Here is a 21,503-nt window from a genome sequence, read left to right as displayed (position 1 = left end):
CCCAAAGATGCATGTAGTTGCCTGACTTGTACTGAACTCTTTCACTATATGCTTCCACATGTTACGTATATGTTGTGTGTTACTGAGTGCTTTTTAGAGATCTGCCTTTGAGTAGAATTACTGGTTTGGCTCAGATTTGGCTGGAAGTTTCTGAGATTTTTTTTTAATGAGATTTTGGCTTAGGATGACATGAGTTTTTTTAAGATTCCTATGCCATTAAATCATGAGCCTTAATTGTGATTTGACCTGTGATCTAAATCTTAAATTAATGCTAGTTCCTAGAGCTCACACACTGCCCTTGTTCAGTCCTACCCCTGCACACATATAGATGTATGCACACAAATTTCCTGTTTGCTGTTCTTCCATTATCATTACATATCAATAATAATTTATCAATAATAATATATCAATAATAATTTATAACCAGTGCTTCATAACGTCTGTTCTTGTGTGGTTTGTCTTTAAAGAGTTGCTTATGCCTTCTGACCTGAACTTTATGGAAGGCACTGGGTTTGTTTTTAGCTCCCTCTCCTGTGAACTCTGTCTCTCTTGGACACTTAGAAGCCTTAGAACAGCTACTTGGAGTGGGATAGAATATTTCATTTTTCTCATTCTAAAGCAGTGTTTCTGCTGAATGGTGAAAGCCTGAGTTTTGTAAAATGACCACTAATTTTATTTTCCTTAGATAACTGTTCATATTATATCAGAACTATAATGAGGTGGATTGTATGTCTCTCATGTAGAGACTGTTAATGATTGTTATATTTTACAACTGTCCTACCTTGTAAGACTGAAAGCTGCATTTTCCTTTGCAATGTTAACTGGATTTTTGGAAAACCTAGTCTAGTTCTAGCAACAGTTCTTCTGAGTGAAATTTTCACTCTTAAAATATCTGTGACTAGAGACAAGTAGGCAGGTACTCTGACAGCATTTTTTTGTATTTAACTTTCTTCTAGTATGTGACCTGTGAATATTCTATGCTAAGGTAAACTGGAATTAAAATAAGGGCTCAAAAACTCCTTTCCTGGATGAAGATTTGGCTGAAGAACTTCAGAAGGGAGAGATAAATAACTAATTATTGTTCATTATTGCATACAGATTCACAGAATCATAGGGCTTGGAAGGGACATCTAGAGGTCATTTAGTTTTACACTACTACTAAAGCAGGTTCCCCAGAATAAGTTGCACAGGAGAGCATCCAGGTGGATTTTGAGTATCTCAGGAGAAGGAGACTCCACAACTTGTAAAGGAAAAACAACCTCTCTGCACATCTTGTTCCAGTGCTCTGTAACCCTCACAGTAAAGTAGCTCTTCCTCGCGTTCAGGCAGAAATTCTTATGTTCCAGTTTGTACCTGTTGCCCCTTGTTCTATCTCTGGGCACTATTGAAAAGAGCCTGGCTCCATCCATTTGACTCCCATGCTTCAGGTATTTGTAAGTGTCAGTAAGTTCCCCCCTCAATCTTCTCCATGCTGAGCAGTCCCAGATCTCTCAGCCTTTCCTCATGTGAAAGATGCCCAAGGGTCCTCATAATCTTCGTGGCCCTCTGCTGGAATCTTTCTTGAAGTTCCTTGTGTTTCATGAACTGGGGAGCCCGAAACTGGACCTGGTACTCCGGAGGGGAAAGTCACCTCCCTTGATCTACTGGCCATGCTCTTTTTAACGCACCCCAGGATACTGTGGAACTTCTTGGCCATAAGGGCATGCTGCTGGCTCATGGTTAACATGTTCTCTGCCAAGATGCCCTACTCTTTTCCATGGAGCTCATTTCCATCCGTTCAGCCCCTAATCTGTACTGATGCATGCCGCTGTTCCTCCCCGGGTGTAGGACTCTACGCTTGACCTTGAACTTCATAAAGTTTCTCTCTACTCAACTCTCCAGCCTGTCCAGGTCTTGCTGAATGACAGCTCTGCCTTCCGGTATGAAGTATACCTACAGTTAAACTAGTTCAGATGTTCCTAGTTTTTTTTTCCTTGTGAATCATGATGTAGCAGAGAAGCCTGGCATCTATGTTTGAAGGTGATGGCACACTGGATCATGTGGTAGGAAACAACATTTGGCTATGTTGTGGTGAAGACTGCCATCTAACTTGTCTCTTAAATAGAATTCCTCTTAAGATAGCTATGGATTTTGTTTGATTCTTACATGCTATGTATGTTTTCCTTCGAGCAATGTAAAACATCATAAAACTGTTCTGGTGAAGGCCTGAAGTTCTGGCAGGTACTGCACTGTGGTTTTGGTTTTTAACCCAAGCTTTTGATGGCGTGTGATACAGTAAAGCCTAAGGCTTTGGTTATACTACCTAAAGATTCTTTTAGAGAGACAGCTATTCTTGCCTGTGATTCCCTTGGCATCATCCTCATAGAATGTACTGCATTGCTGCAGAAATCCTCATTTGCTTCCAAAGGTGTTTGGAATAATTACCAATTATTCCAGTTTTGTCACAGCTCAATTGGAAAACAAAGGTCAGATCTATAACCTTTCAGCTTAAATAGTGGTAGAATATCTGTCAGTTGCACATCATCATCTGAGACATTTGATGAATCATCAGAAAAAAATTAATTAAAACAACAAAATTGGTTTTGCTTTTTTTTTTTTTTTTTTTTTTCCCTTTATAATTTCATTTTTCAGGGTTTTGAAACCAGTAACTCTTATGCTGCATTTGACTGTTGCATATGACTGCCTAGTCAGCACAGGGCAAAGCTTTAGCTTGGTGCTGTAGCCCTACTGAAAACACAGGACAGAGAAACGTGGAATCTCTTACAGTGGTTGGTTCCTGGATGGTATCAGTGACATCAGTGTTATGGAAAAACATAGCAGTGTTGCAGTTAAAGGGAATGTGGGGTAAGCCGAATGACATCTGGTGTGAGAAACACTGCAAATAGAATATAGTGCCACTACTCTTATTTGCTGGGATCACATCTGTTAGAAGACAAATTGCTTTGTGAGGGAGGAGTGTTCTCAATAATTTCTGACAAGTAGAGAAGCAAATTCAAATACTGTCAGGTTCTGAGGTTTCAGGATTATTGAACATCTGCAATTCTAGTTGAGATGTAATCAGAGTTTTCAGTTTGGAAAAATGAAGCTATGTTACATGTTAGACTGGCAGTGATTGAAACACTCCAAGTAACTCTTCCTCTTTGAAATCCCTCTTCTTAGTGATTTTTACAACATCCCACTTGGAGACATTAGAATTCAAACTGAGCCTTTCAGTATTGGAAACAACTTTTCTTAGTTCTGAAGCTATGATCTTGTCAACATATGTAATATATTCATTACACCTTTGCAACCAAGTTACACTGTATCTTGCTTTTATTAAGTAGATTTAGATTCTTGACTATTTCCGCTTGTTAAATGCTAGTAGTTTGAAGAAAGAAATGCTCTGCTTTTATTTTAACTTCATTAAGCAATTTCATTTTTTTTTACATTTTTTTTTTTTTTTTTTAAATACTGGAGTTGCATTTCAGATTCCCTTTCCATAGTGCTCATGTACAGATAGTAGGTTTTGATCTGAAGCGTACTCAAGGACTTTCTCTTTCGAAGAATGGGAAAATTTCTTATATGTAAGACCTAGTTGATGACTCAAGCTTTTGCTTTGGTCAAAGCTTTTATTTACATGGTGAAGGGAACCACCCAAAGTATGCGACCCTTTCACCTTCCAAGGCGCAGAAGGCAAACACAAGCTTTCCCTAGGCTGACAGGTTCTTGGCTGGTTTCTTTCCACCTGTTGTATCCCCAATATTATTTATAAAGTAAATGATGGAAAAATAGTAACTTAACAACCTCACTGGTTACACTAACATTATGCACCACATAACGCGGCATGTTTGCGTTATTGCCACAGAGGCTGATTTGATTTGATTTACTGGTGCCTGTTAATAAACAGCTTAAGATGCAAAAGCATTAACTTACATGCTTCCTTAGCCACTAGCTTTGTCTCCAGAAGTCTAAGGATTTTTTTTTTTTTTAATGAGGAAGTAGTGCTTAAAATTGGTTGTCATTAGAAAATTACTGTTCTCTACTATGGAGGTTGAGCAGTCACAGTGGAATTTGTTATGAAAGGCTAAATCTTTAATGCAGATAATATATTTTTCTTTCCCTCTCTTATTCAGCTTTACTCCTTAAGAAATTCTGGAGGGGATCTAGTGTTAAAGGATCTGGGTGGTGCTGGAAGGCCCTGTCTTGTTGATAGAACAGCAGTCACCTGTGATGACTGTGAGATGTACATGCTTAGTTCCTGACAAAGCAAAGTAGAAGGGATTTAGATGGCAGTTTTCTCAAGGATAGTAAGCAATGCTGGGTTGTTGTGTTGTCAGAGGTGAGTGAAGAAAACTTGTATTCTTGCTGAATGAGGCTATGGCTTAATAGAAGGACCATGAAAAAATACGTACATGTCAGAAATGATAGTGGTATGCAGTTGTTGCTGATATACTGTTATTTCACTTCATGGATTTTTAATTGTCTCTTTCTCTTTCCAGAAGGTACCAGGGGCATCTGGTGGAGCTTTACCAAAAAGGAGGAATGCTAAGCTATTTTTAGGTATTGTGAACAGCTGCTTTCACACAGTCCTTTCCTGACCCTATCTGCATGTGTGCCATTGTGTTTGGCTTTGGGGCTCCTTGAGAGGAGTTGTTGCTGTTGTTTTCTTTTTTATTTCTTTTCTTTTCTTTTCCTCTTCTCTCTTTTGGCTCTAATTTTTAAAGGTGATCTGGACAATTAATTCTTAGCAATTTTGGCACCTATTTGGTGATAGGTGTACACGTACATGAATTTAATATTTTAATCTAAAGTTGTTTCTTGACTGTTGGTAAACAGCCTAGGGTTTGGAAGGCATTTATTTATTTATTTATTTATTTATTTGGACCAGTTCTGCCCTTCTCTCTCTTTTTGATATCCTAAAAACACCCTTCAATTAAAATATTTATCCTTAATTTTCAGATGCAACAAAGTCCCAGTGTAGCTGTAACTGTTCTGTAACTTCGTGGGAAGGGTTATTTACATTTTTAGGGGTTTGTTACACAGGTAAATACTCTTAAGTGACTGTTGTGGTGTCTCCTGTAATAAATGCAGCAGTACATACATTGTGAAGATATTTTACCAATTCTTGTTCCATTATGTCCACTATCATATCCCATTTCTTCAATAAAAAATGATTTTCTTACCATGTTGCTTTCATCAAAAACATGTCATCTTTGATATTGATTTGTATTACCTGGAAAACCTGAGGGCTCCATAAATATGGATGAGGGGAATTTGATTCAGTGCCTATATTCTTCTTCATCCCACTACTTGTGATACTCTTTAGTTTCTTCTATTTATTCTCCTTGTACTGGTTGGAAATAGTGTTATTTTTTTTTTCCCTTCAGATAATGAAGAGATTAAACATTTTCCTTACTGCTCCCAACTCTTATAGCCAAGTGGAAACAATAGCATGGCCTCCCAGTAGAATTGCTTTGATCTGTGGAATGTGTCCCTAAGAGGCCTTTTCAAGTTGTGATTGATTAAATTGCTGTTATTAATGTCTAGAGTAAGTTTTGAAAGGAGGTCTTAGAGAACAAAAAAGCCTTAATATTACTCATAAACAAATGAACCTTCTTTTGTAGAATGGGACTCTTAAGTTGCAGATGGTTTAATTGCCACTTACAGACACTTTACCTTGCAAATAATGTTTATTACTGGTCAGTTATAAAATTATTAGCACAAAAGCAGAGCTGCATTGCAGTAATGGTTGTACAGTGTTAGAAATGTAAGCATAAACAAGAGGTGTAAAACCACAGCCAAACTTTATTCTCACTCATACACTGCATAACTCTGTGAGGCTCCTGTCACTGTGGTATGCTGGCACACAGTGTTTGTGGCATCACATCTCTGATACACCACCAGAAGGAGTTGGAGGAGTCCTTAAATTCCATCCCTGAGCATAAGCTTTTTGTTCCCAGTGCATAGATCTGGCGCAACAGTTCCAGCTGTCTCAATCCCAGTGAACTTCACAAGGCAATGCACTTTGACTGGAGGTGAACTTGGCCCATGAAATGTCACTTTTTTTTCAGTGCTTCTGAAAAAATGTAGTTGTGAAAATGTATCTGGTCTTGTCTATTTTTCTACAGTCTTCTTGGCAGGCCCTGTTTCTTGGGTTTCAAGTGTTATCGACTCTGTGCTGTCATCCTTGAGATAGTATTTCTATGCAGCCAGATTCTTTGTATCCACTTGTTTGGTTTAGCAGATCTTACTTATATATTACCATACTTAGAAGAGCAAAGAATTATCCCTGTGCTTGTTCATAGGACATTTTATTTCTGAGGAAAAAGCACAGAGAGGTCAGCAAGTTTGATCATTTTGCATGTGACAGCAGTAGAGATGGTTAGCAAAATTTGACATCTTTTCTCTTAACTCATCATCTTCCTCACTGGTTTGGAGCTGTCAGTCTTCTCATCTTAAAAGCATGTTTTGTTTTCCTTATTGTGAACTTGGACATCTCTGACAGACGTTGGCACCAAAGAAGTGACTATCAGCCTGTACATATAGCCTGCCATTTAGGGCTTAAGCTGTGAGGCAGTAGGCAGTACTCAATGATGGCTCTAACATCACTGTGTTTCTAGGTGTAACTATCTGAATAATTCTCTGAAAGCAAGAAGAATTAAGCTGTCTGGATAAAGTCAGTCCAGTTTTGGCATTTGTTGTGTTGCTTCTAAAAAGCCTTTTTGATGTAAGGCTATTACAAATATTAAACCCCTCTCAATCTCAGTAGTATTAAAAAAAACATATTTTGGTTGCTCATTGGTTACTTTCTATTTTCACTGCTGCTATCCAGGAAATACCACAGAAACACAGAGAGGCTGGGTTAGTCCACTGAAAGCTTTATCTTCCCTTGAGCATGGAAAGATGCATAGCAAAGTGTGTGCGCCCATGCACTGGGATTTTTGTTGGCTTTTTTTTTCTCCTTTTCAAGAAGGCTGGAGGGTGTTGGTAGTGAGAGCCCTGTTTTATTCAGGAGGCATAATATTGTGCATAAAGATGTGAGCTGCCTTGAATCTAGTGTGTTTAAATATTGCTAGGTACCATGGATATGGTAACTTTGATTGCTCAGATGGTGCAAACTGTCTGGGGATTTGGGGTGATTCTTAAAGCATCATGGAGCACAGACTAGTGTCCTCACTGCATTGGTATCTGTAGGAGCTAGTTTGAAGATTTTCTGTCTGTCAGGGTGCGTGGCTATTACAAAGTTTTAGATCCAGTCTGTAAAATGGACAGAAGTTAATTGATGGGATGAGATGGTTGCTCCCCATTACTTCCGAAGACTTTCAGATAAAGAACTGCTGGACTGCTGGCTCTGGTATATAACCTCCTCGTTAAATTTGGAATTTGGCCACGCTGTAGTCAGTATGACACCAGTTTTTAAGGTGGGGAGGTGGGACTAGGAAAAGTATTATTGCTAGGTTTCATTTTCATAGCAGGGCATCTAGAAGAAAAAAGGATCAAAATTAATAGGAAGTGACCAAAAAAAACCCACCGGCAAACACTGGTTTTGTAAAGTGAAGTAGTGCTTACAGGCCTTCCAGAATAGTTGGGGAAAGTCAATCCTCGTATTAATAAGAGCAATTTGATTAATAAAATGTGCTGTGATCTTCTGTAGAAGATCTTCATCGGAAGGATGAATGGAATAAGAGAGAAGATCCTTGTATTGGAGGGCCAATTCTCACAGCAGAAAATAACCAGTGGAATCCTTAATAATGTTTTAATTATGAAGAATTAATATAATGATAAATGATCTGGAAAGGGACTGAAAAATGAGGAAATGATGTTGTAATTGATTTTTAAATTGTGCATTAGACCACATTACAAATAATTTTTAGGTTTGTTACTCAAGAACTAAACAACAGAAGAAGGAAATGTTGAAAACTATGAAGATGAGAAGTAGTTTAACTGTGCAGTGGAAATACTAAGTCACAGCCTGAAGTAGTGATTGAGCATCTGGTGTGAAGGCAGGGCCCAGGGGAGCTCAGGTGGATGCAGTGCAGCTGCATGACTGGAAATGGTGGAGCCAGAATGCACCCCTTTCCAGACCTCATTTAAGGGTTGGCAGTGGAGTTGAGGGTATCTCACTGGAGATCCCTGTGTATTTGAGGCCTTTCAAGGGTAAGCAGCTCTTTTCCTTCATTTATTCATCCATGGCTGCTGCATTTGTGCTTGTCCTCATTTGTTGCTGCTAAAGACTTTGCTACTGTGCTATTATTGCTGTACACATTGTAGAATTACGATGGTTCACTGCAAGTATTAGCCCAGTTAGCAAGTGGCAGATGAGAAGAGTGACAGTTGATATTTGATTTTCCAATATATTTTGGATTACAAATCAGAAGTGAGCCTCTCCTCTGAACAGAGAAACCAAGTAGATATCTAGAAGATGAGAGGTATGCTCTGAGGAAGGAACTGCTGCATTTCTGCCTTGTTCTGCCTTCTTCCTGGGTGCCTGTGGGCCCGTGTCAGACACTGGACTGTAGTCTAAACAGAGCTGGCAGAGTGGCTGTCATAAAATTTGTCTATAGACAGATGTCCTCTTGTAGATCAGTTAACGTAACAGTATCTGCCAGTGCAGCAATTTGTGAGAGCTCTGTTTTGAGCGAAGTCAGGGATAACTTAGACCATCAATTAAAACCATTTTGAAGTACTCAAATGAACAGCTCTGTCAGCAGATCTGTGAGGGTGGTAATTGCAGATGAGAGGAGCCTCACTAGGGAGGAGTATCCATGACATTCAGCTGGTCTCAGAGAAAGCTTCAGAAAGGAAAACTTTCACTTAAGAAGTCTGGGAGAATGCACAAACTTGCTGACCGTCTCCTGCCTGGCACCCACCTACAAATGACAATGGTAATACTTGCAGGTAGGATTTCCAAGTATAAAGGCCATTCATAAGGCTATGCTAGGTTTAACCACAGCTCCACTTAGCTCTCCCTATTCTCATAGTGGCTGCCCTGGATGTTTTTATTTTAGAAAGCTTCTGAAGAGGACTTGAACCACTAGTGGTGTAGGTTTGTGTAAGTAAAGATGTACAGACTGTACACAAATCTATGAAATGGAAGAAAAAAAGTGACTTAAGAGGATTTCAGTGTCCTGATAATATTTTTAAATCTTAAAATTGTGCCAGTAGTAAAAGTGAAGCTGACTGCATCAGGAGTGAACCTGTTGCTTGAATTGGGTATAGAATGTGTTACTCACGTCTTAATAGTCTGCTGTTTTAGGTGGAAATGTGGAAGTGAGGCTAAATTAACAAAAGCTAATACTGCTAGCAAAATATTCAGATCTTTATTTCTGATGGCTTCACTTTGCTTGCTCAGTGCCAGAAATCTGAAGGGTGAGGTCTATTTCTAGGACTAAAGACACCATACTAATGCTTTGGAGGTGTAGCAAGCAATGCAAGTGATTTTTACATATAGTGAATGATATAAATGATTCCAGTAGAAAGTTTTGCTTCCCTTTTTCGTATATAAGAGAATGATATGACTGTAAAACATATCTATTACTTTTCCTTTTGTTTCTTCTTCTTTAAATAGCTCATCTGATGAGGTGTTGTACTTTAACCTGGCAGGCAGCTCAGCACCAGGCAGCCTTTTGCTCCCCCCACTGCCTCCAGTGAGAAGGCAAAGAGAATCAAGGAAAAATAGAAGGTAGACCTTGTAGATTGAGATAAAAACTATTTACTAAGACAGAGAAGGAAGAGGGAAATAATGTTAATTTTATATTTCTCTCTTTGTATGTGTGTGTATATACACACACATATATACTTATGAAACAAACAATGCATAATGCAATTGCTCACCACTCCTCTGCTGATCCCTAGCCAGTCCCTGAGTAGTGGCTGCCAGTCCCTGAGTAGTGGCTTCCACCCCAACCACCTCTCCTCAGTTTTATGCTTTTTTCACATGATGATGCATGGTATAGAATATCCCTTTGGTCAGTTCAGGTCAGTGTCCTAGTTCTGTCCCCTCCCAGCTCCCTGGACTTCTCCAGCCCTGTTATTGGCAGGGTCGTACAAGATGCTGAAAATGTCCTTGGCTCTGCATAGCACTGCTCAGCAACAATTAAAATATGGTGTGTTATCAATGCTGTTTTTCTCCTAAAGTTAAAATGTAGCATCATACCAGGCACTGTGAAGAAAATTGACTGTCCCAGCTGAAACCAGTACACGAGGTTCGTGTTTCAGGTGTTTCTGAAGACATATTAATGGAATAGCTTGTGGTCTGCAAAGTGCTGCTGCAGTTTACTGTCATTTAGAGGCTTCAGGAAGAAATTAATTGGTTGAAAGACTTATCTTCCACTTCCATGTTGGCACAAATCTGTCCTTCGCTTTCAGTGAGATCAGGATTAAGCCCAGATTCCAAAGATACATTTCTTGCGTTTGAAAATTTGTTGCAGCCTCATTAGTCAACATCCTCATTCAATTTTCGCGTTTGTGTCCCTTTTCATACACACACATCCATATGCACAGGATATCCTGTTTAGAGATCCTGCCTGGAATGTCCTTATGTCCCTATTATTAGTGCATTCAGTTAGTAACTCTTCTAAATCTGATCTGGCCATGTCCACTCCTTCCCCTCCAGTAGGTTGGTTTACAGTACTGTCTTCCACCTCCAGCTGCTGTTTTCAGTCAGTCCAGCAGCAGTGCATTTCTCACTGTCACTGAAGTGTGACGCCTGTGAGCTGGAGTAAATGTACTCTCCTGACTGCTTGCTCAAAATAACGTCAGGCGCACTTCTGTTTCAGCGTGCCCGTTATTTTGCTTTCCCTGTTGTCCTGGCCTCCCAACACAACAGTGGTGACCTGTGGGCACTTTGTTTTAATGACCTCAGTGTTTAACTGGGGCTCTGACTGAGTACCATAAAGTTGTTAGTCTAGTAGAAGGGGAACGTTGTCGTGTGGTTGTTCACCAAGTTGGCAGCACTTCAAAAAGATGGCGTACAGGTTGGTTGTTGTGCAGCAGCTTTAGAACTGGAGTAAACCATTTATTGCCCGGAGATTCTTCTGTATGCTGTATGTTAGAAGATCATCATTGTCTGAGAAATAGCCTTCTATGAAATAGAGTATTTGAAAGTTTATCCTGTTATAAGTCCCTTTAGTGTTATGGTAACTTTTGGTCAAATATGCTCAATTTGCAAGCAGACTTCTCCCACTACTCTTTCCCATGGCTACAGTTGTTCCTTTGTCAAATTCTGCACTGGTTTTTAAGATCCGTGTCTGAAACATCCTGCAGACTGTATGGGATGCCCAGTGGTAGCCTCATTTCACGTGGGCTCCTGTTATCTTCTAAAGTAATAGTCATCTTGTTTTATTATGCAGAAACTCATGCTTTCTTAGCTAAATTGACTCTTGTGTAGATACAGAAAATATGATGCAGATGTCTCTTCTTACCAAGCTTAGCAGCTGTAACTCTCTGCATGTAAGCTAAAATTTGAAAACATGAGTATGGATTGGGGGATTTTGACATCATTTAAGGGACCTAACTGTCACCATAAGGAATTAGTTTGAGGTCCTCTGCTGTTTCAAGAGTTTTGGGTCTGTGACCATGGAATTAATTTCTACTCTTGTGATACTGGACATGTGAACACTGATAAACTATCTTCAGTGCAACAGTTGCTGAAAATATTGTAATCCTTAGTAGATATGTAGGCTGAAAGTGTGCCAGCCTTACATGATCACTGTTTAAAGTAAAACTGCAAGTTAAATATTTTCTTTCCCCCTGAAATTGTTACAATGCTGTGTGTATCCTCCTTCAAGAAGTGTGATGCTGCCTTGTCAGGCATCCGGAATGCCGTGCTGACAAAGCATCATGTTTTACTTTTCTGGCAATACAAGTGGTATGAAGCCTGAAAAGGTAAAAAGGAACTTTTCCTCTTCCCCTTACGCCCAAAAGGATGGTGCTGCTAAGTACGTGTTGTCCTTAGCTGTCAGAGAATGACTGCTAATGGAATACTCGGTCTTTTTTCTCTGGCTCCCTAGTTCAGTAGCAGTGAAGCTGCTGCTGTCTGCCTGCTCTCTGGCTCATGAGATGAGCTGAAGTGTGCCTCTGAATTTTGAACTGTGCAGCCATGTAATTGCTGTTTCTATACAGTGGTTTGTAAAGGCTAAAAACTTCTAATGTTGATATAAAAAAGAAAATACCAGATGACAGCTACTGACTGATGTGAGCTGTCCTCAGGTTCCCTCTGGTGGCAGAGCAAAGCATGTGACTGGAAGCCCTGCAGAAGAGGTGTTTGCTGCCTTGTGAACTTGTCTGAACAGTTTTTACACACAGTTTTTATCTTCTCTGAGAAAACTGCACAGGTTGAAATTGTTGCATTTAGGAGGTAGTTATTAGTTTTGTTTTTACTATGTTTGCCACCACTGATGTTATTATGTGAAATTTATGCAGTATGTTGCCATCAGCTTGGAGATGCTCAGTTTCTTTACTTTTTAGAGAAAAAGAGCTCACAGCTGTGGACTGCATCTATTGAGATTCTATCCTTTATTAAAACACAAGACTGTAGTACAAACTGTGAAAGAAGCCCAGAGTAAAGTGAGGTTGCTGGTTGCCTACCATGCTGTGGTAAGAGATAAATTGCACTTGCTTTTAGCTATTTGAGGCTAATGATGAGATACGGGAATAATTCCAGCCATGGAAAGCTGGAAGGAAGGAAAGGCTACAGAGGCAAAGTGAATAGAAGCCACAGAAAGTTTCATCCAGGTCTGTGATCTGGATAACGTGGGTTGTTGCTTTGCAATTTAGGCATAGCTAGTGTGACCTAGTCTCAAATTGTGTAGTGCTTCAATATCCTGGATGAATACTCAGCAGTATTGCCTGCTGCTTTTGTCCAAAATGAGTAGAATTTTGTTATCTGCTTCCAGAATGAGATGTCTGCAACAGTACACTGCTTGGAGAGAGGCCAGATCAACTGTGAGTGGAGCTCAGATTGAGGTGGAGATTCTGGTCTTCAGCTAATCTTCTTGCAGTGGGGTCAGATTTCAGTTTAGAACAGGATTTCACAAATGTTTTTAGCCAGAAGAAACTACTGAGAGTGTCAGCTTTTGGGCTGATAGCTGGCAATGCTTCCTACTGGTACCGCTGACGCCATGGTGCTGGGACTGTCTCCTAATGATACCTGTCTTGTTTTCCAGATCTAGAAGCAAATGGTGATCTGAGCAGTGATGACTTTGAATATGAAGATGAAGCAAAACTCGTTATATTTCCTGATCACTATGAAATCTCATTACCAAACATAGAAGAGTTACCAGCACTGGTTAGTGAACATGTGCAAACATGGAAGGAATTTTTCCCTAGATCAGTTTTTATCTAAATGCTGTTTTGTTGTCAGTTGTTTGCTTTTACATAAAGGTCTCTTAACTAGAGAGGCAGGCATTTTTAAAAGTCTGCTTTGTCTTTTTTCTTTGGATTTGCTTTTGCCTCTTGCATTCCTTCCCTTATTTTGATGACTGCTTGCCCCCCATATTACATGTTGTGCTTTCTCTCCTGCTAAAATAACTGTAATCCAGATACGTATTAGTGTATTTAAGCATATAATTAGTCTTACTGATATCCAGTTCAATATATGGTTAGCAACTGAATTGGATGTCAAGTTCTTAAAAGTCACTGAACTGCGATAGATTTTTGAATTTGATCTTCCTTTGTCTTCCAGGTGACAATAGCTTCTGATGCACTCCTCAGTGCAAAATCACCCTACAGGAAGCAGGACCCTGACTCCTGGGAAGAAGAGCTACAGGCATCTAAGCATGCCAAATCGCTTGTGCAGTTAGACAATGGTGTTAGAATTCCCCCCAGGTAAGCGTAGCAAGTTTTTTTCATTTTAGGTTATCTAATACAGTCCAGAATAAAAAACTAAAGGCAGTAACTCAGCCAGCAATTATCTTGCGTGATCCTTAGCTGGATGTGCGTGCTTGGTTTGACCTACCATAACTGGGAATGCAGAATGGCTTCCTGCCTTACTTATTTCTGTAATTTCTTCTAATTTCTTTCTTCCTTTTTTTTTTTTTTTTTCTTGCAGTGGTTGGAAGTGCTCAAAATGTGATCTTCGGGAGAATCTGTGGCTAAACCTGACAGATGGTTCAGTGTTGTGTGGGAAGTGGTTCTTTGATGGTAGTGGAGGGAATGGCCACGCAATGGAGCACTACAAGGAGACGGGTTATCCCCTGGCAGTGAAGTTGGGAACCATCACTCCTGATGGAGCAGGTCAGCCACCTGACAGGTTCTTAGATGGGATATCTTTTGTGCATGAAGCTAATAACGTAAACCTACTATCAAGTGGGTTTTTTTTTTTTTCTCCAGTGCAAATATTTAACAGACTGATATGGAGAGAAAACCCTGTGAGTCTGTGAGTCTTGTTCAGTTTGAGGAGAATGACACACTTCATTAGAAGAAAGCCTTTTTTTTTTTTTTTTTTTTTTTAAAATGTTCTTTTCCTCCTGTTATATGTCTGACTGTAAATAGTACTTTGGCTTTGTATAGTAGTGGATTAATATTAGGTGGGGAGGAATGGTGTTTTGAAACAACATATTCCTGAGAAACAGTATTTTGCTGTGTTAGCCTGGGGCAAATGATTCTATCTTCAATAACAAAGAAACAAAAACAGTAATATTTTAAAGTCAGAAAAGCCTACTATCACATGTATTTTTAATTTTTTTTTAAATGTACTGGGAAATGTACTGTCTTCCCTTGTTGATTCAGTAGTTTTTTGTTCATCTTCATGGGGCTGCTGTGATGGTCATTAGTAAAAAGCCTGATGATCTTGTGAAAATGAAAAATCTATAGGAGTGTTCTTGCATATTCTCTGTGTGACATTTTGCAGTGTTGCTGTGGGGGAGGGTTGTGGTGTGTGAAAACTAGATGGAGTATAAACATGAGAAGCTGAAAAAGTCTTAAGCAAACATCTTTTTCTGCAGCTGTAAGGAGGCAAAAAAGGATCAGGTAGCATGATTATATTTGTTTTCTAGTGCTGATGCCGTATGGATGAAAAATGACTGCATAGAGCAGCAGCCTTCAATTTATTTATTTACGCACATCAGTTGAAAATTTTTCATCTTAAGTCCTATTCAGTTTCAGGAGAAGGAGTCAGATTCACCCAGCTGTGCCATAGAAACACTGAGCAAAGTTAGTTTTCTTCCAGATTCTGTTTCCTTGGATGAGCCTGGTATTGGATTGAAGATGGTTAGGATTTTCTTGGATGTAAGTTTCAACCTGCATCTACAAAATAAATAATATTCTTTAGTGTTTGTTTCAATGCTTTTCTGGCATCTTTACCACTAGTATTTGTTTCCTACAGCTGTTGTACTTCTGCCTCCCACCCATCAGCTGTTTTTGCTCTCATGTGGCCTTTGGGATAACAAAGGACACGCTGTCATCTTTCCCTCTGAATGGAGGGCAGCAGCTGTTCTACACAGATACTTGTTCTTCTGGATGTCGTTAGCTTAATGTCCCTACAGGGAAGACTTCCCTCCCCCAACCTTCTTTCTTTTCAGCAATTAATCTCTCTGATCTATATTGCATTGGTAATCATAACTTCTATATACGGCTGGATGACAGATGAGCTTCAGGAAAGAGGGCCCTGAGGCTGATTGTGACAAAAAAAATCTGTCTGGTTTCTGCTTTCCTTGCCTAGAGGTGAAGAGGTAATAGTAGAGGAGTAATAAGTGTTAGTCCCTCTGCTGACGTAACTTTATCCTTTTTCACACTAGTAAGGATGAGAAAGAGGAGATGTCAGTACTGTGCTTATCCCTTCCCTACTTATTCACAGAGAGAGCAGAGGAGAGCCTCTTGTCTTTTCCTGAGAAATCTGCATTGCGTAGACTGGAAGGGATTTTGAGGCGTTAGCCTCATTTCATATTTTTGTCAACAAACAGACCTGGGTTCAGGTCAGAACTGGAACCAAAATTCTGTCTACCATCCGAGGACCTTGGACAGGTTACACAAGTCAAAAATTTTCTTCTCTAGGTTGAGTGCATCTTGGCAGGCTATGCTAACAGCTACTTCTTTTTACAATGTGATTAGGTTTGATTTCAAGTACTTGAGGTTACATGTTTGGAAATGCTCTGAGGACTGGAATAGTTATTTGGCAGTGAGAGGCTCTATTTTTAACAGGTACTTGAATGAGTTGCTTTGTGGATGCCAGTCTCAGTAATTGTGGGATACTTCTTCAGGGAAATCTTGGGCAACTTGTTTCTTCACAGACCATTGCCTGTTATCCTTTAAGTAGGAAGGAGCGATGTCTGTAACAGGCATAAATCTTGAGCTGAAAGAGAAAAGGAAGTACAGGTAGCAGTGTCACTTTTCTTACTGCAGTATGAATAATAATGATTATTCTCTGTTTAATAATGTTTTGTGGTGCCTATCTCATATTCCTTGTTCTCTTTTTCATTTTTTATCATCTTCCCCTCTTCTTCCCTTTTCTTACTCTAAGAACAGCAGCTCTTCTGACTTCTGTGCAGACTCTTTTGGATAAGAATGCAGGAGAGGACTATAGACCGGTGTGTTGGAACTCTCAACTTCTTTAATTTGCTGCCCTTTGCTGCCTTTGAAGTGGATTCTTTTTCTCTCTCATGAATTTAAGTTGGCTACACAGCAGAAAGGAATAATGTTTGTGAGACAAGCTGGGCTTGAGTGAAGATTAATGTTGTGCGTTCCATTCCTGCAGCTCTGGGTCAGTAATTCCAGATGGCTGCTCTTTCTTCATTTGCCAGAAATGAGGAAAAACAAAATCAAAGCAAACACATTGGAAGCAGTCACCCAAGATCAGCTGATGTGTAATCTCACTGATAGGTGTGTGAGCTTTAGAGGATCTTTTGGCTGTGCTGTGACCTCACCAGAAGACTATGGAATGTTGTATGCGGATGAGCTGTCAAGTTCTCTGAGCATGCTTGCTACTACACAGTGGAATTCCTGTAGATGAGCAGCTACAGCTCCATGCATGCCAGAGGGGTCATCAGAACCAATGTTAATAGAGAGTCTGATGGCTACTGATGGCAGATTGGTGTTTTTGAGTCACACTGCTTTCCTTGGTTTGAGAGAGTTTGTGTTTTTCATAGGACTGATAAATCTATAAGTTGCACTTAGATCTTAGAATGGTGGCTGACACTCAAGCTATCATTTCAGTGTGGTTTTCTTACTTGCATTCTTCAAGGAAACTGCAGTCTTGCTAAAATCTTATGCAGGTGATGGACTGAGGCCAGGAGAGAGCAGGAGAAGGACCCTTTAGAATGGTATCTGCTGCAAACAGACTTTATCTGGATTCCTGCTCCGTTCTCCCAAATTTTTCTTATTTCTTCTTGTTCAGGGTTCAAATTTCTCTCTTAACCCAGATCTGATCACATGAGGCAGGATCACTGAAAAACTCTATAGGATGTGATGGAAACTTGTCTGAGAGGAGTACTGGCAGAGACTTTCTGGGCTTTGATATGAGTAGAGACTGGAGCAGAGGAGTATTCATACACTACGAAGGAAGAGAGCAGAGAAAAGACAAGACCTGTTCAAGATTGTCTAGTGGGTCTTGTATCCTCATGTCGTGCCTGTAGATTTACTGTTATTTGCTTAAGTAGGTGAAAGCTCTGCTTCATTAAAGTCTTGTTTGGTAAGCATTAAAAATGAGATTTTTATCTTCATTTTGTCCCTTTGTTGGATTTATTAAACTTAGCTTCATAACAAAAGTATCATTAGGCTTACTGCTTCCCTCCCCAGTTTGAACTTTGCCCTTTCAAAATCTTTAGGGACTATAAGGAGCTATTTTAGAGCTAGAATTTAGATCTCTCATACAATAAAGCAAGACATCCCAATAATGACATTGGACTTTCTCTCTCATGATAAGATTAATCTTCCAAGTCCCATCCAAGTTATTTTGAATAAAGAATTTTTTATTTTTACCCTGTGTCTCACTGGGAAAAGGAAACTGATTCCTTGAACTGCATGAGACATTAAAATGCCATTTTCAGTTGTCACTTGGCTTCATAGTTTTGATGTGTTTGCCAGTATCTAGGAGCTCCACAAAAAATTCAGAAGTTCTTGTTGCTGTGTTCAAAACGTGGATTGGATGTGTACCTTAGAATTCTGTGAGTCACGTTCCTTCTTTCTGCTCTCCTACAGATTCCTTTTACTTCTTTTGGGGAAAGGAGAGGGGATTGATACAGTGTAATACTGTAATTACTTCAAATTTTCTTAGGTTTTAATGCTAGGTGTATAATTGACTCAAAGGAGAATAGTTGAATTGATATGTTGAACACATTTAAGATGTTTAGTGAGCTCTGTGGGTCTATATATTATATGCATCTCAACCAAACCCGGAGAATATAAATAAGACATCTTATATAGGCACTTCTGTGTTGAGAATGCAATATTGGTCAACAAAGAGAAGGGGTAACATCTCATACAACAGGTCATCTGTTTCTCTTTGCTTTTGTAGATGTCTATTCCTTTGATGAAGAGGAGCCGGTGTTAGATCCACATATAGCAAAGCATCTGGCACACTTTGGGATTGATATGCTGCAGATGCAAGTGGTAGGAAATCAAGCTTCTTTTTAGTTTCTTGTTTACTTTTCTAGTTGGGAATAGGGAGAAACAGGAGAAGAGCGATATTTGTAGTTTATATTGAATAAACCTTATGCTGGTTATTGTATTTCATTGTCTAAGTGGAGAGAAAAGAAAAAAAAAAAAACCCTAAACTGTTAGAGAAGAGTTGAACTGGTTTCAGAAGCCTTTATGGTTCTAATCAATATTTTCAGTATATTACTATTTTTGCCAATATCATGAATAAAAGTTCCTCTTATTCAGTGAAAAACCTGTTTTTACTTAAAAATCTGCAAAATTTGTGTATAATTTCAGCTGTTGCAGAGAATTCCTTCTGCATTCAGACCAGTCTGTAAGATGATTTATGAGGTGGTGGAGTAGTGCTAACACTAAATGGCAATGTAATGATTAGTATCTACAAATCGAAAGCTGAGCTGTGAATTGGAACTTCAACATCCCAGACTTACGCTTTTCCCTTTTGCATGGAGAGTTCTTGAAGCAGTATCTTTGCATCTGATTTGTTTGCTGGAACCATCTTCTACAGTAGCAGCTATGCCCAACCATTATAAATGGAAAAATGAAGCTTGAAAACATGAAGTATCTTTATGTTGGGTGTTGAGAACGCAGGCCATAGAGAAGTGGAGTTTGAAGGCGTAGTGAGAAACATTCAAATAGCCAGTGGTCTGTAGTGAAGAGCTGTGAGACGAATTGGACGAGCAAACTTCTACACTTCTGACCCTGACCTCCTCCCCTACGTTTTCCCATTTTCCCATTGATTTGGCTCTTCTTTTCTAAAAGAATTCACAAAGTTGGTGATGATGACAGCAGTAGTATAATAGTTGCAGAAGTTAAAAGGCAAAATAAAGTCTTTTTGTTTTCAGGCAGAGAATGGGCTAAGAGATAATGATATAAAACCAAGAGTCTCTGAATGGGAAGTGATTCAGGAAGCTGGTGTGAAACTCAAGCCCATGTATGGCCCAGGATATACCGGCATGAAGAACCTGGGAAATAGCTGCTACCTCAATGCTGTCATGCAAGCCATTTTCAGCATCCCAGAGTTCCAGCGAGCGTAAGTAGCTCCAAGCTAGCACTTACTACTAGTTGCCTAGTTCTCCTATGTCTTGTTTTTCTATGCAGAACAGTATTTTAGAGTCTTTAGCAAAACACGGACATGACAGAATTCAGATCTTTGTATTCTTCTTATGTGGCTCTACCCAGGTAGCCTGCTATTTCACCTGTGTTCAAGTGAAGCAATATTCAGATAGTATTTTACCAAGTGCTTTGGTTCTCAACAAACTGGCTACAACAATATATACCTCAGCATTTACTGTTAGGAATTAGCTATTATTTCTCTGAGGAAATTTGATACAAACATTATTTCATGTGTTTTGTTCCCAAATAAAAGCCAACAAACAAAAAATTCTAAGAATTTATTTGGCAGTGCTGGTGTAGAGTAGGAAGTATATTGTTTCACTGTGTTTTTGAGCAGTGCCATCCAGCAGCTGTTTCAGGATCAAGAAATAAAAGATATGGCTTTGCTGTTTACCCAGAATATTCTCTCTTTAGCTAGAAACTTCTAACCATAACTTTAATATCGTCTTCCTAATTTCTTTACCTCTATTTTTCAGTGGTAGAAGCATTCACCAGGGTTAGATGAAGTTTACTTGTGTGTTGCAAAATTTACTTGCCAGCACAGAAGGGGCTTGTAGCTAGATACACAGTTCTCAGCAGCAGTACATCTACTTGTGGTATTCAAATGTTTGTGCTTTGTTCTTGCTGCCCAGGTACGTAGGAAACCTTCAGAGAATATTTGACTACTCCCCGCTTGATCCAACACAAGATTTCAACACCCAGATGTAAGTGATGCTTTTCAATGACTGACTTTGTCAATTTAAATAGAATCTGAATAATTTAATGGCAAAGAAGAAAAGTATGTTTGTGTGGGCTTGAAAGTGAAACATGGCACAGGGTTGAACATGAAGACTTGCCTGATTAATTATATGTAATGTTTCTTTAGGGGCTCAAAGATGGTATGTTTCTTTCTTCCTTGAAAGAAAATCTTCTATTTTTTGTCTGTTTTCTCATGTGTTTGGTTTTTTTTGTTTCTTTCCCTCTCATTTTCTTTCCTACAGGGCTAAACTGGGACATGGCCTCCTTTCAGGCCAGTATTCTAAACCACCCATGAAATCTGAGCTTATTGAACAGGTGATGAAAGAAGAACACAAGGTATTTGACTGAGTTTGTGCAGCCTGGTAACTAGGTAAAAGTGATACCCTGAGAAAAGGGAACAGGTGCTGGGCATTGGAGAACATGGGTGGATCCAGCATGGGATGCTTAGCAAGGTGGAATGAGCGGGATTCTAGTCAGGAATATATTAGTCAGGGACTATTTGTGCAAAGCTTTAAAGTAACCAATGGTTCTGTTAAGAAGGTGTTCAGCAGCTCCTGTGATGAGTGCATTCATAGAACTTACGTTTTATTTTCTCTAAGGGACAGTAAAATGCTATTTTAGGGCGTCCTGACTGTTCTAATCTCACTCTAAATTGCAGAAAGTAATAGAAAGACCAAAAAAATTGTTTCTGAGATGTCTGAAAATATTCTACCTGATTTCAGTGGAAGCTCTTAATATCTTAGACAATTTTTTTATTTTTAGAAATAATAATTTTTTTTACCAAGGCCTGGCTCATTTCTTTCTCTCAACAAGCTTCATGGGCCCTGCGTGATTCTGCTTTGTTTTTGTACCTCTTCTCAGTTCTTTGAAGAAAAGTTGTTGGCGGCTTTTACGTCAGCAACAGTTTATTCTCTTCTTCCAAGTTGGTATAAATTTCCCTCAGTGTTTGGAGAGTGAGAATGGCATCAGTTTGTATTTTGACTCTCTTTTTTTTTCAAACTCTGCTTATGGATTTGTTGCTGCTTTTCCTACAGCAATTTGATTAATGTTTGTCTTGAGCAATACGTTAGTTATTTGGC

The 21,503-nt window shown here is 39.3% G+C and overlaps 1 protein-coding gene across 5 annotated transcripts in view; it reads left to right on the top strand.

The window, feature by feature from the left end:
- USP13 (ubiquitin specific peptidase 13) overlaps positions 1-21,503 on the top strand; it is a 45,810-nt gene that overhangs the window by 7,853 nt on the left and 16,454 nt on the right. For all 5 annotated transcript variants that reach the window (XM_085233402.1, XM_085233401.1, XM_085233400.1 and 2 more), the window contains exons 3-10: positions 4,479-4,539; positions 13,146-13,267; positions 13,664-13,806; positions 14,030-14,214; positions 18,431-18,525; positions 19,416-19,603; positions 20,319-20,390; positions 20,667-20,760. In XM_085233402.1, the coding sequence (XP_085089528.1) occupies positions 4,479-4,539; positions 13,146-13,267; positions 13,664-13,806; positions 14,030-14,214; positions 18,431-18,525; positions 19,416-19,603; positions 20,319-20,390; positions 20,667-20,760 (960 nt within the window). The remainder of the gene's footprint in view (positions 1-4,478; positions 4,540-13,145; positions 13,268-13,663; positions 13,807-14,029; positions 14,215-18,430; positions 18,526-19,415; positions 19,604-20,318; positions 20,391-20,666; positions 20,761-21,503) is intronic.

Source organism: Meleagris gallopavo, chromosome 11, assembly GCF_905368555.1.
Source record: "Meleagris gallopavo chromosome 11, MGAL_WU_HG_1.1, whole genome shotgun sequence".
NCBI lineage: Eukaryota > Metazoa > Chordata > Aves > Galliformes > Phasianidae > Meleagris > Meleagris gallopavo.
This window is presented reverse-complemented; position numbering and strand designations above follow the sequence as displayed.